At 41.4% G+C, this 17,695-nt stretch overlaps 1 protein-coding gene and 1 long non-coding RNA gene across 2 annotated transcripts in view; one reads left to right on the top strand and one right to left on the bottom strand.

Moving 5' to 3' along the window:
* Positions 1–1,265: 1,265 nt before the first annotated feature.
* LOC132345747 (uncharacterized) lies at positions 1,266–6,489 on the bottom strand. The gene is made up of 2 exons (XR_009495255.1): positions 5,824–6,489; positions 1,266–4,775 (listed from the first exon to the last, which is right to left on the bottom strand). It is a non-coding gene; the product is annotated as an uncharacterized lncRNA (long non-coding RNA).
* A 66-nt stretch (positions 6,490–6,555) lies between these two features.
* Positions 6,556–17,695, top strand: part of HSPA4 (heat shock protein family A (Hsp70) member 4) — a 53,966-nt gene continuing 42,826 nt past the window's right edge. The window contains exons 1-2 of the mRNA NM_001114192.2: positions 6,556–6,908; positions 17,230–17,287. Of these exons, the coding sequence (NP_001107664.1) occupies positions 6,802–6,908; positions 17,230–17,287 (165 nt within the window). The 5' untranslated portion in view covers positions 6,556–6,801. The remainder of the gene's footprint in view (positions 6,909–17,229; positions 17,288–17,695) is intronic.

The following is a 17,695-nucleotide window of genomic DNA, read 5'->3' on the forward strand; positions in this document are numbered from 1 at the left end:
CTCCTTTAATCATTAAGTGTTTTGCCCTTTGGAACTCAGAGAAGGTCACGGAGGGTTGAGTCTTGCTGACAAGAAATGGGGGACAAAAAGGCCTTCATGTCCAGGAGTCCCTCTGGGCCCTGCTCAGCATCAATTTAATGAAGGGACCTGGTCTACTCACTGTGATACCAGGAAGTCAGAAACCACCATTATCTGAGCTTGCAGCTTACTTGTGAAACAGATAATTCCAGAAGCCACTACAGAATGTAGGACAGGACTCCACTGGACACCTGGTAGGGAAGACTATGAATTTCCAACTGAATTTTGTCTTATGGTGAGCAGGCTATGAACACTGTATATTTAAAATAAACAAACACTTAACTGCTTAGAACAAAATATATTTATTAAAAATTTAAAAAAAAAATATTTATTTATGGCTGCACTGAGTCTTCATTACTGTGTGTAGACTTTCTCTAGTTGTGGCAAGTGGGAGCTACTCTCTAGGTGCAGTGTGTGGGCTTCTCATTGTAGTGGCTTCTCTTGTGGAGCATGGGCTCTTGGGCCCACAGACTTAGTTGCCTGGTGGTATGTGGAATCTTCCTGGACCAGGGATCGAACCTATGTCCCTTGCAATGGCAGACAGATTCTTAACCACTGGACCACCAGGGAAGTCTATATTCAATTATTGTGTCAGAGAAAGGCATTTAACAGGTTCCTTCTAAAATACTCAAAATGCTCTGCTAAATGAAAAGAACTTGTGCTACACCTAAGGTATCTTTAACATTAAACATTCTGGCAACTTTACTGCTTTACAATTGATTCTTGGCAACTTGTCCCTTTATTCTTTGAAATTCTTAAGTAACTTTCTTTCTGACTTCATTTATTTAAATATCCCAGAATAGCCTCTTGAGCTGTAAGTTTGATGATCAGGGAAACTATTTTTAGCAGGTTGAGTACTTTGTGTGATGGATGTTAGCTATACTTTATTTTGAGAAGGACAAATTGTTAAAAGGATTGATAGTATTAATGGTATTTTAAACTAAAAGCTGTGCCAAGGCAAATGAGACAGGTAGATATGAAGTTTGAGACAGATCAGGGATGTGTTTCTGCCAGTTTAGCTAAAGGCTGTCCAGGCCTCCCACAAGATAAAAGACAGGGAGGCCACAACTCAGACATAGTGATCTTTTAGGTAGTTTAGGCACTTCACCCTAGGGTAGGCTTGTTAACCGCAAACTAGGTTCTACTTTTGGTGGATGTTGAGCTAAAAATCACAACCAAGCCAAAGATGGGGAGAAAAAAGGATTTATTACATGCAGTTAGAACAGAGAACACTGGGGATATTTTCTAAAACAGTGTCTCCCTGAACAGCAAAATTGGGGAAGTTTTAAGCTGAGGAAGGGTACATGCATATCCATGAAAGGCCTTGTGTGGTGTATGCATATTCATGAAGGGGTTCTAGCTGAGAATTCTCAACACAGAATTGAGACACATTGTGAGTGAAGCCACAAGGGTCAGAAAAGAAACGTCATCATTCCATCCTCCACCTGGGTGGGGGCCTTAGTTCCCATAGAACTCAAAAGATGTGTATCAGATTATGTATATCCTTTGAGAAGGAACCAGGACTCTGTTTTTTATGGCTGAACTTTTGTTTCTTGACTAGTTTTCCTTTATTCCCACATTCCTTCATTTTCCTTATGATAATGATTGTTAATTACTGAGACCTGTTTGAACAGGGCAAGTTCAGTTCAGTCGCTCAGTCGTGTCCGACTCTTTGCGACCCCATGAACCACAGCACGCCAGGCCTCCCTGTCCATCACCAACTCTGGAGTCCACCCGAACCCTAGTCCATCGAGTCGATGATGCCATTCAACCATCTCATCCTCTGTCGTCCCCCTTTCCTCCTGCCCTCAATCTTTCCCAGCACCAGAGTTTTTTCCAATGAGTCAGCTCTTCGCATCAGATGGCCAAAGTACTGGAGTTTCAGCTTCAGCATCAGTCCTTCCAATGAACACCCAGGACTGATCTCCTTTGGGATGGACTGGTTGGATCTCCTTGCAGTCCAAGGGACTCTCAAGAGTCTTCTCCAACACCACAGTTCAAAAGCATCAATTCTTCAGCGCTCAGCTTTCTTCTCAGTCCAACTCTCACATCCATACATGACCACTGGAAAAACCATAGCCTTGACTAGACGGACCTTTGTTGACAAAGTAATGTCTCTGCTTTTTAATATGCTATCTAGGTTGGTCATAACTTTCCTTCCAAGAAGTAAGCGTCTTTTAATTTCATGGCTGCAATCACCATCTACAGTGATTTTGGAGCCCCCCAAAATAAAGTCTGACACCGTTTCCACTGTTTCCCCATCGATTTCCCATGAAGTGATGGGACCAGATGCCATGATCTTCGTTTTCTGAATGTTGAGCTTTAAGCCAACTTTTCCTCTTTCACTTTCATCAAGAGGCTTTTTAGTTCTTCTTCACTTTCTGTCATAAGGGTGGTGTCATCTGAATATCTGAGGTTATTGATATTTCTCCTGGCAATCTTGATTCCAGCTTGTGCTTCTTCCAGCTCAGCGTTTCTCATGATGTACTCTGCATATAAGTTAAATAAGCAGGGTGACAATATACAGCCTTGATGTACTCCTTTTCCTATCTGGAACCAGTCTGTTGTTCCATGTCCAGTTCTAACTGTTGCTTCCTGACCTGCATACAGGTTTCTCAAGAGGCAGATCAGGTGGTCTGGTATTCCCATCTCTTTCAGAATTTTCCAGTTTATTGTGATCCACATAGTCAAAAGCATTGTGCCCAGGCATAGGTCAAAAAAAAGTCTTCCGCCAAAAATGGCTTCTCTTAGATCAAGAAAGCCATGCCTGGTTCTCTTTCTCCATGAACTGCCCCCCTCCCCCACCCAGTCTGCTTACAGACTGGTTTATGTTTGTCCAGTGCTTAATAACCCAGAGTAGACAGATGGAGACAGGACTCTGTAATAAGTAAGGTCAATAATATCTTTGGTGTTATTTATATCCATCTAGGTGGGAAAAAAATAGGAGATAGAGGAAGGATAGTTAAGTGCAACAAAATATACATAAGAAAACTTACCATGTTAACCATTTAAAAGATTCATTTATTTTTATTTAATTATTTTTGGCTTCACTGGGTCTTCATTGCTATATGTGGGCTTTTCATTGTGGTGGCTTCTCTTACTGTAGAGCCTTGGCTCTAGGTTCAAGGGCTTCAGTAATTATGGCTTGCAGGCTCCAGAGTGTGGGCTCTGGAGTAGTTGGGATGCATGGGCTTAGTTGCTCCATGGCATACAAGGATTGAACACGGGCCCCCTGCACTGACAGGTGGATTTTCAACCACTGGATCATCAGGGAAGCCCCATTATAACCATTTTAAAGAGCACAAATCAGTGGCATTATGTATGTTCACACTGTTGTGCAACTATCACTGCTATCCATTCAGAACTTTTTCATTATCCCAGACTGAAACTGTACCCATTAAACAATAACTCTCTAACCCCAACTACCAGCCAGCCCTTTGCACGCGCATGTGTGTGTGCATGTGTGCTCAGTCTCCTCCGACTCTTTGCAACCCCATGGACTATAGCCTGCCAGGGTCCTCCATCCATGGGATTTTCCAGGCAATAATACTGGAATGGATTGCCATTCCTTCCTTAAGGCATCTTCCTAACTCAGGAATCAAACCTGCATCTCCTGTACCAGTCAGCCCCTAGTGACCACTATCCCATTTTTTTTTAAAGTTTTTTTCCCCAGTATTCTATTTTCTATCTCTATGAATTTGCCTAGTCTAGGCGCCTCGTGTAAACGTAGTCAATATTTGTTTTTTGTATGTTTAGCTTCTTTGACTTAGCATGGTGTTTTTAAGGCTCATTCATGTTGCAGTGTGTTAGGATTTTGTTCCTTTTAGTCTGCGTAATATTGCATCATAGGTGAGTTTGTTGTTCCGTCACTTAATCGTGTCTTGACTCTTCGACTCCATGGACTGCAGCATGCCAGGCCTCCCTGTCCTTCATAGTCTCCTGGAGCTTATTCAAACTCATTGAATCGGTGATGCAATCCAACCATCTTGTTCGGTCATCCCCTTCTCCTCCTGCCTTCAATCTTTCCCAGCATCAGGGTCTTTTCTAATAAGTTGGCTCTTCACATTGGTGGCCAAAGTATTGGAGCTTCAGCATCAGTCCTTCCAATGAATATTCAGGATTGATTTCCTTTAGGATTGACTGATCTGTCCTTGCTATCCAAAGGACCCTCAAGAGTCTTCGCCAAGACCACAGTTGAAAAAAATCAATCCTTTGGCGCTCAGGCTTCTTTATGGTCAAATCTCACATCCATACATGACTACTGGAAAAACCATAGCTTTGACTATATGGATCTTTGCTGGCAAAGTAATGTCTCTGCTTTTTAATATGCTGTCTAGGTTTGTTATAGCTTTTCCTCCAAGGAGCAAGTTTCTAAGTCTTTTAATTTCATGGCTGCAGTCACAATCCACAGTGACTTTGGAGTCCAAGAAAATAAAGTTTCTTACTGTTTCCGTTGTTTCCCATCTGTTTGGCATGAAGTGATGGGACCAGATGCCATGGTCTTCATTTTTTAATGTTGAGTTCTAAGCCAGCTTTTTCACTCTCCTCTTTCACATTCGTCAAGAGGCTGTTTAGTTCCTCTTCATTTTCTGCCATAAGGGAGGTGTTATCTGCATATCTGACGTTATTGCTATTTCTACTGGCAATCTTGATTCCAGCTTGTGCTTCATCCAACCTGGCATTTCATATGATGTACTCTGCATATAAAATAAATAAGCAGGGTATATATCACGTGCTAAAAAAAATTCATGCATCAGGGGACATTTGGTTATTCCCAACTTTGGGTGTTGTGGTAACACTGTGAATAGGGGTGTATAGCATCTTTCCTTGCCCTCTTTTTGAAAGGTTCTTTCTTTCTGTCTCTACACCTCTTATTACAGCCTCAGGGCACACTCTGTATTTGTTTTTGAAGACAAAATCAGGAATGATTCAGCCAAAATGTGAGAACCATGTGGTGATTCTCTCCTGACTCAGTTGGTAATGAACTCACCTGCAATGTAGGAGACCCAGGTTCCATTCGTGAGTTGGGAAGACCCCCTGGAGAAGAAAATGGCAACCTACTCCAGTATTCTTCCTGGGAAATTCCATGGACAGAGAAGCCTGGTGGGCTACAGTCTATGGGGTCGTAAACAGTAGGCTACATCTTAAGGGCTAAACCACCACATGTAGTAGCTAACGAGTTTAAAGGCATACAACATGCGATTTAAGCATTGCTCTTAGAGACTGAGGGGCTTTCTTAGGTAGCAGGTATCAAATAAAATTCATATTTTATGGCAAAATAAGAAAAATTCAAACACAAAAAGCTTCCTCTGCCTCCCCCCTCCCAATTATGAGTGGCTCAAACTTGCTACCAGTCACTGGGACTCCATTTACTCTTTTAGCTACTCTTGTGACCAGTTGGATTTGAGTTTTAGGGGACTTCAGCTTATTCAGTGTCAGCGGCCCTTAAAAAAATCAGAGTAAATACTTATAACAAGGTGCTGTGCTTAGTCACTCAGTCGTGTCCGACTTGTAACAAGACATCACATCAAATTAGTGGAGACATGGAGATTCAGACTCCTGATTTTCTGAGGTATCTTTCAGCAATTCATCAGAAATGCTCAATACTTAGAATTGCTTCCTGATTGCCAGCTGGCTTCCCTTCCACACCTGGAAGCCACTTTCAGAAGCTTCTCTCTTCAAGATGCCCAAGCAAGTAAGGGGCCCTGAAGATTTGCTACCTTCAAATTTCATCCTGCCACTTACCAGGAGCATGTCATCTATTTCTGTGTGTCAGGCATCGAGTTCAAGACTTGTGCTTAGAATAGGTTGGGGGCTGAAAGTCTTATGTGCCGTAGGCTCCTCAATCTGACCTAAGAGCAAGAGTGGTTCAGAAAAGGGTGTGACAAGGCTGACGAACAAAAAAAAAGGTGGAGTCCCGGCCTCCGGTGCGGAGGGCACTGTCTTTGACAGAGCTCGATCGAACACTCTGCTGAGGGTCGCGTTTCAAAGGAGGCCTTCTCTTTTGCCCAGTAACCTTCCCCAAGCAAAGCAGATGAGAAGTCCCTCTGGACTTTGAAAATCAGTTTGCGATCCCACTTCCCTACACAAGGTGGGGCGTAGGAGGTGTCACAACCGGAACTTCCTTTGAGATAAAGAAAAAAGACGGAAGTAGGCCAGAAGCACTTCCTCAGTATTTTGCCTCAAACCTGCTCTCCCTCCTACTTTCTACTGGAAGGGAGGTGCTCCACGGCTCTTTAACGCTAAAGGGAGTGCTGCGGAGGGTTCCGTGCGCAGGCTCAGTGACTAGCTCCGCCTCCCAACTATCTTTCAGCTTTCCCGTCGCTCCTCTGGTTCTCGGGCCTGGGCTTGACGCACTCTTGTACGTAACTGGGGGGCGGAGCCTCAGGAAGAAAGGCTGCTGAGACTGGGTCTCGCGAGAACATTCCCTCGCAGTTCTCGCGCTGCAGCTTTACTCTCGTCGCAACGAGATCTTTCGAGATCTTCTCCGCCCCCGCTACCGGCGCCCACTCTGCGGCCGCTGAGCCGGAGCCGGCCTCAGCAGTGCCCTCAGCGCGGCCCTCTTTCCAAGACCCTAGGTGCTCGCGTGGATCTTCGCACGTCCCCCACTATCCCAGGTCCCCCTGTCCCACGCGGCCAGCTTTCTGCGCGCCAGCCCCGCCGGGGTCCGTGTCTTGTCTTGCCGGCCGGACCTGGGCTGGAGCCTGAGCTGTAGCCGGCGCCATGTCGGTGGTGGGCATAGACCTGGGGTTCCAGAGCTGCTACGTCGCTGTCGCCCGCGCCGGCGGCATCGAAACGATCGCTAATGAGTACAGCGACCGCTGCACGCCGTGAGTGTGGGCCAGGCTAGCCGCGTGCACTGGGGGTGGGGAGGTAGCGCTTGTCCGAGCTGTGACCCTCGCGGTTTGGGGAACGCGGACCGGGCAGTAACCTCCGTTCCGAGGCTCCGGTAGGTAGGGGAACCCTATTGGGTTTTAGGTCATTAGGGGCTGCGACCCTTCTTGTGGGTCTGCGCTAAGGACGACGCCTTTTTACAGTGACCGGCTGGCCGAACAAGGGCTGTGAGTGGTTCCTTGGACTAGTGGAGGCCATGGGTAGGAACTGGAGGGAAGGCAGGCCTGGGATGTGGGATGGACCGAGACCCTCTTTTAGAAGGCACATTGTAGGCGTGGGGTGTACTAACGTTTCTTCAGGCCAGCACAGAGTTCGGGGCTTTGCACACAGCAAGCGCTTAATAAAAGTTTAATTGAACCGCTTCTGGCATCTGCCGGCAGGCGGTAAGACCATGCAGCGGCCAGAGTCCCACGTGAGTGGGGGTGGGGTGGCGCCCGGAAGAGAGGGAGTCGGAGCGCCGGATATCTCAAGATTGGATTGGCACGGACAGATTCAGAAAAAGATACAATAAAATCGATGCCTTTTGGATACCTTTGCATTCACTTTGGTTTTTCACGTCGCTTCAGTATATTGAACTGTGTTGGGTCATTTTCTGTTATCCTGTGCGCATCCACCCCAACAGCGTTCCACTTTTACGGTAATATACATTCCAGCCAGGGTGTTGGCCCCAATTGTTAATGAATGACTCAGGGGCTCACTTTGACTTTTAAAAGAACCTATATAGTAAGTTATGGGACCAGTAAAGACACAGCACTAAAAAAAATCATGACTCACCCACGTTTTTCCTTGGATAGGGTAAGAAAGAATCTACTTGTATAGAGATACCTTTCAATCATTGTCTTCCTTTTGGACAAAATCTTTTCAGAAGTTTCGTATTATTTGTTTGGTTCTCATTGTGTCTCATTAAGGGCCTCTGTTCTAAGGCTCCTTTTTCACCCTGACTTTTGTTATGTTTCTTCAGCGATAGGTTTCTGGCCAACTCGATTGCTCCGTTTGCCAGACTGATCTTTGCTACCCAGGGGGCTGACAACATTTTCCTTAAACTTAGCAGATTTCTACCTCTTATTTTAGACTAACCCAGGTGCTTGCCCGAAAACCCATCCCAGATTCAAAATCTCAGTTTGATGTTCCTTTCTCAATTTTGTAGTTTTTAACAGCATTAATGAGATATAATTCACATACCATACAGTTAACTCTTTCAAAGTGTACAATTTGTTTTTAGTGTAGTTACAATTGTGCAATTATCAACACAATTTTAATATTTTCTTTACCCCACAAGAGAAACCCTGCACTCATTAACAGCCACAACCCAATCCCCCACCCTCCCATCTTCATAGTTTGTAATAGTGTGTCTAATTTGTATTTCCAGGCAAGTGTATTGTACACTGAAGTTTTTTAAGTATTTAAGCATTAATTTCCTATTTGTTACTGTCTTTCTGGATCCTGTTGTGCTTCATCTGTAGAGATAGTTTTCCTCAAGAAGTTAAAAGGACTAGAGCACTGAGTTAATCATGTAACTTTTTGGTCTTTTTCCCACCTAGAAGTGAGCATATTTTATTTAGCTCCAAAGGTAAGAATATAAAGTATTAGAATGAAGTGTTCCTGACGTTTCTTTTTAGCCTCTTAAAGATGAGCCCTCTTTCTCCTTTAAACAAATAGGAACTGTAACAGTATTACTGTGAATCTCATTATTTGGAACTGAAAGAGTTTCAGAAAAGGATAGACCATGTAATTGTGACAAAGAATGTTTAAAAATAGTTTTTCTTACATATTTTCCTTATATCTCTTGGAAACTTAGATGCCATACATTCAAGTAATTTTTGAACTATGATTAGCTTGGATTTCTGTCTTGGAGTCTTTGGTTAAGTAGAACATGGGGGCAGAAAGGTTGATTTTTATTTTATTTTTTTTAAAGTAGTGATTACCACAGCATGGATTTAAACCTCAAAGATACACAGGGACTGATGTAGATTTGCTTGAGTGTGAGAGTGGAATGAAATGGAGGGTTGGGTGTGATGAAAGTAACGCATTTCAGATGAGATCGGGAGCGTTCAGAGTGGTATGGCAGTAGACGTAACTCTTTTCAATATGTGGGTGCGACAGGATTTGATTTCCATTTTTGAGGCGCTGGTTGAATTTTACCTGGAAGATATCCTGCTTTCTCAGCAAATAAGATCCTTCCATCATGGACACATGGCTAGTGGGCAAAACCAAATGTTAAATGTATAATGACTGTGGTAAGGACGCTGATGGGAAAGTATGGAAAACAGTGATGGGGGACCTAATTTAAGTGGATATGAGGTGGTGATGGAAAGCATTCTTAAAAAAGTGCCATTTAAGATGTAACCTGGAGGATGAATAGGGTTTTACCATGGAGATCTATGGTGGGAGTGAGCAAGAGTTGTTCAGGCAGAAGAAACAGCAAGTGAGGAAGACCTGAACTTGGCACACTTGACACTACTGAGGGGATTATGGCCATTTGAAGGAATGTTGAACTGAATCTAGAGAGAGGTTAGGCAGGGTGGAGCAAATCATAGATTTTTATCTAGGTGCTGTGGGAGGTGATTCAATTGATACTTTAAAAATGTGATTGGCTTTTTTTATGGAGAGAGGATTTATTTGAGAAGGGCGAGAGAAGCCTGATGCACCCGAGGATACTTAGGAGGCTACTGCAATATTTGGTCCATGTGGGAGTTGCTGTTGCTCTCCACTGGTATGGAACTGGGAGGAAAGTGTGGGCGGCTTAGAGATAAACTGTGGAGTTCTAAATTATGAGTGTTGACATTTTATGACCATAGGCTTTGGTATAAGATGGAAAACCTATTTTTATATTTAGTTGGATTATTACAATAGAGTACAACCTTAAAGCTTTGGAATTGAAATGTTAACGGACTGCCAGACTTTACAGGCGTTAGTTGGACTGCATTATGCAGAGTTTATAGGGTAGAGATGAATTACCTAAGAAAAGCATTCTGTGTATGAATAGTTTATATTATCATTTTCATGGACTTAGTTCCTAATAAAACAATATCTTAGGAATTTGAAGATATGAAATTGTCTATTAATAACTACCCTTGAGAGCGAAAGCTGAAAATAAGTATAGGTTCTGGTTAACTGGCAGATTAACTTCTGATACGTTATTTGTGCAAGAAAAGTGTTTCTCTCTAGAATAAATGTCTTTACATGTTGTAGATCTGTGTAGAGCTGCAAGATGACTTGGATCTTTTGGGTTCAATGAAAAGGAAAGTTGATTTGTTAACTAAAGCTTTAAACTACTTAGACTTCCCATATCTAATTGTGAAGGTTATCAAAGTAGTTTAAAAAAAGACTCACTTAAGAACTAAAATAAAAACTTGTATACAGAATTGGTGGGCATAGTCGACAGAAACTTTGTCATCAGGTTCTAAATTGGATTTCCGATATTATAACTTTTTTCCTGACTTAACAAAATACTTGTTTGCCACAACAACAACAAAATAAAGTACTAAGTAAAATTGTTTCTTATCTAATTATTTGCTATTCTATACATATGTATCGGAGAAGGCAATGGCACCCCACCCATTCCAGTACTCTTGCTTGGAAAATCCCATGGACGGAGGAGCCTGTTAGGCTGCAATCCATGGGGTTGCTAAGAGTCGGACACGATTGAGCGACTTCACTTTCACTTTTCACTTTCATGCATTGGAGAAGGAAATGGCAGCCCATTCCAGTGTTCTTGCCTGGAGAATCCCAGGGACGGGGGAGCCTGGTGGGCTGCTGTCTGTGGGGTCGCACAGAGTCGGAAACGACTGAAGTGACTTAGCATAGCATACATATATATATCATTTCATGACTTTTTCTAGGTTTATACAAATATAAGTATATGTATAAATATAAATATATACAAATATACATATAAATATGTATATTTGTAAATATACAGATATACCTGTGTAAACAGGATCATACAATATTTTGTAACTATTTCAGTTATGTTTTAGACATCTTTCAGAATCAGTAAATACGAAGTCACCTCAAGTATAAGTCCATATTATGACTTGAACATGCTTTACTCAAATGTTGAGGTGGTTTCTAAATTTTTGCAATTAGAAATAATCTTCAACAAGTAGTCTTTTATATTTGTTTGCATGTTAATACTTTTATTTTTGTTGGATAGATTTCCAGATGTGGTTGGACAAAGGATATATATGCTTAGAATTTCAGTGCATATTGCCTGAATACTTTACAAAAATTTAAGAGGTTAATTCATACCAGGAACATAAGTGATTTCTCTGTTTCACTGGAGTTTGTGAGGATTATGAGTTAAAATTACATAAAGTATTTAGAATACTCCCTAAGTGTGTGTTAATACCGCTATTATTACCTTTTTGTATTTTTTATTATTTCTCTTTATTAATGGACTACACTGGGACAGTAAAAGGAAATCTACGGAACTTTGCCTTTAGCACTTATCAGATATGTAGCTTTTAATGTGCAAATCTTACTGACTCAGGAGTTTAGTTCTTTAGGAACTGCATATCTTGCAAGTATGAGTTGTTCTGTTTGATACTGTTTTGGGTACTTTCTAGCTCAGGGCTAAGACGGTGATCATGGGATACACTAATTAATGTAACCATTTTCATGCCAGTTTCGCCATTATCTCTTATTTAATAGTCTAAATACTATTGTAGGTTCTCTGTAAAACTCATTTTCTTATATTGTTTAAAACGTTGAATTAGAGCAACAGCTGTCTTCATATCCTGAGAACAGTTCTACACACACATATAAACATGAAGCTACCTTTTAAGGATCTGTGCTGGTTGCAGCTGTTCATAATATCCTATTAGAATGTGCGTAAATGTGTGGTCAGTGGTATCTCATACCCAGGAAGGAGAACAACATTGTTACCTAGTTTAAATGGATTATTTTTTCTAGGACTTAGAGATTAGAACAGAGATATCTTGAACTTGATTTAAATTAACTTTTTGATGTCAACCTGTAATTTGGGATGGAGGAAAAGTAATATCAGTCAAGTAGCAAGTGTCTTGAGTACTACTGTTTTTAGCAGCATTAAGTTGGCTTTGTGTGGAGTATAGAGAAAGTGGAAGATAAAGAGCCCTGCTGTGGAGGGCTCTTGCAATCAGTCTAGTTGGAAGTATGAAAGCAAAAGTAAAAAGAATAAGCATAGAGTACAGTTATGGGTGAAGTTATTAAGTACATACCTTAATTAAGTACAAGTTAAATGGAGAGAACATTAGTCGGGGATGGGGTGATATGGAAAGGCAGGAGTGGGACTTGCAAGTAGGATTAGAATACTGAAGACAGGATTGGGACAGTCTGAGTGAAAGTATCAGTTCAGGTCAGTTCAGTCGCTCAGTCGTGTCCGACTCTTTGTGACCCCATGAATCGCAGCACACCAGGCCTCCCTGTCCATCACCAACTCCTGGAGTTCACTCAGACTCACGTCCATCAAGTCAGTGATGCCATCCAGCCATCTCACCCTCTGTCGTCCCCTTCTCCTCCTGCCCCCAATCCCTCCCAGCATCAGAGTCTTTTCCAATGAGTCAACTCTTCGCATGAGGTGGCCAAAGTACTGGAGTTTCAGCCTCAGCATCAGTCCTTCCAAAGAAATCCCAGGGCTCATCTTCAGAATGGACTGGTTGGATCTCCTTGCAGTCAAAGGGACTCTCGAGAGTCTTCTCCAACACCACAGTTCAGAAGCATCAGTTCTTCGGCGCTCAGCCTTCTTCACAGTCCAACTCTCACATCCATACATGACCACAGGAAAAACCATAGCCTTGACTAGACGGACCTTTGTTGGCAGAGTAATGTCTCTGCTTTTGAATATACTATCTAGGTTGGTCATAACTTTCCTTCCAAGGAGTAAGTGTCTTTTAATTTCATGGCTGTAGTCACCATCTGCAGTGATTTTGGAGCCCCCAAAAATAAAGTCAGCCACTGTTTCCACTGTTGAAGTAGGAATAAATGTAGAGGGTTTGGTAAGCAATACAACAGTATGTTTATGGATAGGATTTGGAGTTTGATAGTCCTGATTTTGAATGCTAGACTCTAATATTAGTTATGTTTCTAGGCACATAATGCCTTTATTCAGTTCTTCATTTACAAAGTAGGGTCAGTAATAGTTCTTTTCTCACAGTGTTTGGGAGAAGCAAATGTATAATGCTTAGTGCACTGCCTGGCATACAAAGGTTCAAAAATGAAAGCTGTAAAACAAGAGAACTTGACCTGCTTGGGTGAAAGATAGGCTTTCTGCCATACATGGGGATTCCATATAGGCTGTGTGCAAAATTTGAATATCCTGGTGAGTGGTAAGTGGTACATGTTTACTTTAAATATCTGGTTCGCTATCAAAACTTGGACAGAATTATTCAGTCACTGAAGATTTTAGAGTGTGTTTGTTGAGAAACAAATTTACTGGGGGTATGTAGCTTCTGTTTTTAAAATAATTATTTATTAGGATTGCATAGGAATATTTACCTAAATGGTAGTGGTGGCCATTTATGGGGGGGGGTTTTGGTTGTGGAGTTGCTGATAATACTTCTTTTCTTCTTTACACTTCGCTAATTTTCTGCAATGAGATTGTTCTAGTGGTGGCCCCAATATCTGACCTAATCTTTCTGGGCCCTTTTCACATATAAATATTTGTAAGTGTAAGCTTGTAGTTGAAAAACCTCTGCGGTTAGTGCTGTTTAACATACTGATCTCATTCACTTGTCCTATTGAGAAGGAAATGGTAGATTTTTTATTCCTTATGATTTAAAGATGACTGAGTGGGTTTTAGTAAATAGTTTGAGAAGGTGAAGTAGAACATTCAGGGCAAACTATTTGGTATGTTTTAGTTTTGTTTTGGCCATCTGCTCAGCTTGTGGAATCTCAGTTCCTTGACCAGTGATTAAACCCAGGCCACTACAGTGAAAGCCCTGAATCCTAACCACTAAGCCTTAGTTGGTATATTTTTTGTATAAAACTTGCAACTGTTGGAGGATTAATAATAGCTAATATTATTTATGGTGTGCCAGTCTCTAATAATAAAGCCCTTTAAAAGTGGATCTTTGATAGCTCAGTTGGTACAGAATCGGCCTGCAATGCAGGATCTGATTCGATTTGGATCGATTCCTGGGTCAGGAAGATCCGCTAGAGAAGGGAAAGGCTACACACTCCAGTATTCTGGCCTGGAGAATTCCAATGGACTATACAGTCCATGGGGTCTCAGAGAGTTGGACACGACTGAGCGACTTTCACTTTCAAAAGTGGATCAACAAATTTAGTCCTTAGAGCAACCATATGTAATCTTCCCTATTTTAGAGATGAGCAAATTGAATTTCAGAGACGTTAAATACCACAGGTCACACAGCTTGAAAGATAGAGAAGGGATTCAGACAGACTCATATTGTCTAATTCTAGAGCCTGAGCCCTTTTTTTCCCTTCAAACTGTACATATGTTGTACTCAGTCAAGTTGATAGAGTGGAAAAGCCAAGGATTTCTTTCTGTACTGTAATAGTTGGCTTGTTAAAGAACTTTTTTAGAATGTAAAAATTATATAATAATAATGATTTTCTACAATGTGATAAGAGTGTGAACTCTGCCAGTACTTTACAAGAGCTGTGCTTTGTTTGAGGTGTGATTGCTGTATTATGTGGTAAAGATTGATGTTCCATTAATAAGATTTGATGGCTTTGTAGCAGAAGTGGGGAACTGTTTGTAGCATGGGCATGGATAGACAAATAAGAGGATGAATAATTTGAACTGAGACAAACTTGTATTCGGCTTTTCAAAATCTGTGAAACACTTGCAAGCTACTACTGTTAAGGCATATGTCGTTTTTAAGAGTAGGTGAAAATGTTAACTGACTTCAAAGAGAACATTACTCAGAGCAGCTCTGCACAGTGGAACATTGTGTGGTGGTGGAAGTGTTCTACATTTGCATTGCCCAAAAGTCCAGTAAGTTGTAAGAGGTTGAAGTGATTAATTTTTACTTGAGAGGGATTGGGAATGCATCACAAAGTGTGTGCTGTTTCTGGAAAATGAGTGAGGTTTAGAAGGACCAGGGCATTTCAGGTGGCGAAAGTGATAGCGCAAAGCAGGAAGATGGGAAGACTGACTTGTGTTGAGGCACTGTGTGCATGAGATGAAGCTGGCAAGTGGGAGTGGGCTTGGAATTATGAGAGGCCTTAAGTTCTACATTAAGGAATCTGGACCCTATATGTTGGTAATTCGTTTTGTTTGGAAGATAAGTAGAAGCAAAACAGTTACCAAGGTAGAATAGAAAATTAAACCTTCAATAGGACATACAGTAAAGTTGGGGACATTAATTTTTTCATGCTTAGAGCTTGTCCTGTTTTGAGGAGATAGGAAACAAAGATAAATAATACGGGCTTTTAGTTTTGTTGGGATACATCTTAGAAATTCAGATCTGATGGCTTTTAGAAAGATGTATGTTTGCATGCATGGGCTAGAAGCAGTGGAGAGGGTGAATGGAGTGGATGACATTACAGTGGGAAGTTTCCTAAAGGACTTTATGGGCTGAGTGTTCAGTCACTCAGTTGTGTTCGACTCTTTGCGACCCTATGGACTGGAGCTCTCCAGGCTTTTCTGTCCATGGGATTCTCCAGGCAAGAATACTGGAGTGGGTTGCTATGCCCTCCTCCAGGGGATCTTCATGACCCAGGGATTGAACCCACGTCTGTTATCTGCCACATTGACAGGCAGGTTCTTTACTACTAGCACCACCATAGGAGAGACAGGTAAGTAGTACTCAGGAAATTTTTTTTTTAAGTGATAGGTCGTCTATTTGCAGGAAGGCTGATCTTGACACCTGTGCTTCTTGAAGGGCTCTCCCAGCATGTTCCTGGCCCATAGAGCTTAGAGTTCATGGGAAATCTCATGAGATCCCAGACTATGCTGTACGGATACAGGGCATAGTTGGCTATAACTGCTCTGGGAGTTGGAAAGGGCTGTTGAGGCACAGAGTAAGTTTATCTAAGTAAAATGGTTCTATTTAATTATTGTGTCAGATTTGGACCAAGGCAGAATGGCGCCAGAGCTCTCATTCCTACTCATTCCACTAAATTAGAAGAATTAGGGGTCCAGGGAGGCTAGGGAGATCAAAGCTAGCTAGTGGAGAAATGATCTATAGTCCTGACTCCTGTTGATTTCAGATTTTATGACTTGGGATACATTTACCTATAATACCTTTTTTTGGACTCAGTTTCCTCTTCTATATGGTAGAAATAAGATAGGGTGCTTATGAGGATTAAATAAGATAGTGCACATAAGCAATTTATTACTTTAGTAATAATGTAGGAGTAGAAGGGTTTACTAACCTGAGGGGGAAATGGACTCTGGGAAGAACTTTGTCTTTTAGGATTTTTTGGGTGGCATGGGTGAATTTGATCTTAGTTTGAGAGAAATCTGCCACTGGAAAGGGAGGCAACATATGAATATGAGAGTAAAGGGAACACAGGCAAGGTCCCAGAGTGAAACACAGGGAGAAGCATAGAAGCCATGATAACAAAGGCATCAACTCCCAAGTATAACTGACTTTCTAAGCTTAAACACAGTGTTTTAAAGTATTTATACCTTTAAGCAGGTATCAATTTTGCTTTCTAAAATAAGTGTCATATAGGTGAAACCAGCAGGCAGTATATGAATTGATTTGGAAGAATGTGTTCAGAAGTGGGAATGAAGTTCCTTGTCAGAAATTAAAAATAAAAAAGAAAAATTGAGTCCTTGGAAACTAGTTCTAGAAAAATAACTTTCCATATATTTACAATAAAATTGAGTCCTTGGAAACTAGTTCTAGAAAAATAACTTTCCATATATTTACAATAAGATAAGAGTTGTTTTCAGGGCATGTAGACTACTCTCTTGGCGAAGTTATGAGCTGTTTATAAAACACAAAGAACATTTAATGGATGTATTAATATGACAGCATATTATTTTATGTTGGAATTTTGAACACCAGACTTGAAGAATTAGAGGATAGTGGAGACTGGTTAGTCCACCTCTCTAGTATTTTAGACAGATGGTCATATCAGACTTGTGCTTCAACATCTCAGTTACAGAATTCCCATTATTCTAAGAAGCAGTGCATTCCATGGGCAGCTTTACTCAGTAGAAAGGTCAAAATCATAGACTTATTGTGTGCAGTTAAAAAACAGGGCTTTTTGGCTGAGACTCAGAAATCTTGTCCGCTCTGGTTTTGGATGTAATGTTGCAGTAAGGTTTAATGCTTAAATGTTTGTTTTATCTTTTAGGGCTTGCATTTCTTTTGGACCTAAGAATCGCTCAATTGGAGCAGCAGCTAAAAGCCAGGTAGAGTTCTGTTTTTCTCATACTTATTTCTGTGGTTGGTCCATCCTCCAGTGCAGCAGCTCTTTCAGTGCCCGTTATGTGTGGAGCACTGGGAGCCCCCACGTGTACAACTGAGAGACAAACCTATTCTCATGCACTTGAGTGAGAAGCAAAGAGCTTTTAAAATAGCATGAACAGTGGTCTGTTTAATGCAAACTACCAGGATGTGTTTTACCTAGATACTGTTAAAGCAAGGTTTTACTTGTTCCTGAGTTGTTGTTAACAATTTTTTTCCCCTGGGTATTTAATCGGTAAAGTCTGTCTTGTTGAATTTTCATCTTACCCATATTTAGGGTCAGTGTTGTGTCTAGATTTGACCTTGTTGATCAAGGTTCTCAAGGAAGGAGAGCATACTTGGAGAAGCACACT

This window comes from Bos taurus, chromosome 7 (genome assembly GCF_002263795.3).
Source record: "Bos taurus isolate L1 Dominette 01449 registration number 42190680 breed Hereford chromosome 7, ARS-UCD2.0, whole genome shotgun sequence".
In the NCBI taxonomy this organism is placed as follows: Eukaryota; Metazoa; Chordata; class Mammalia; order Artiodactyla; family Bovidae; genus Bos; species Bos taurus.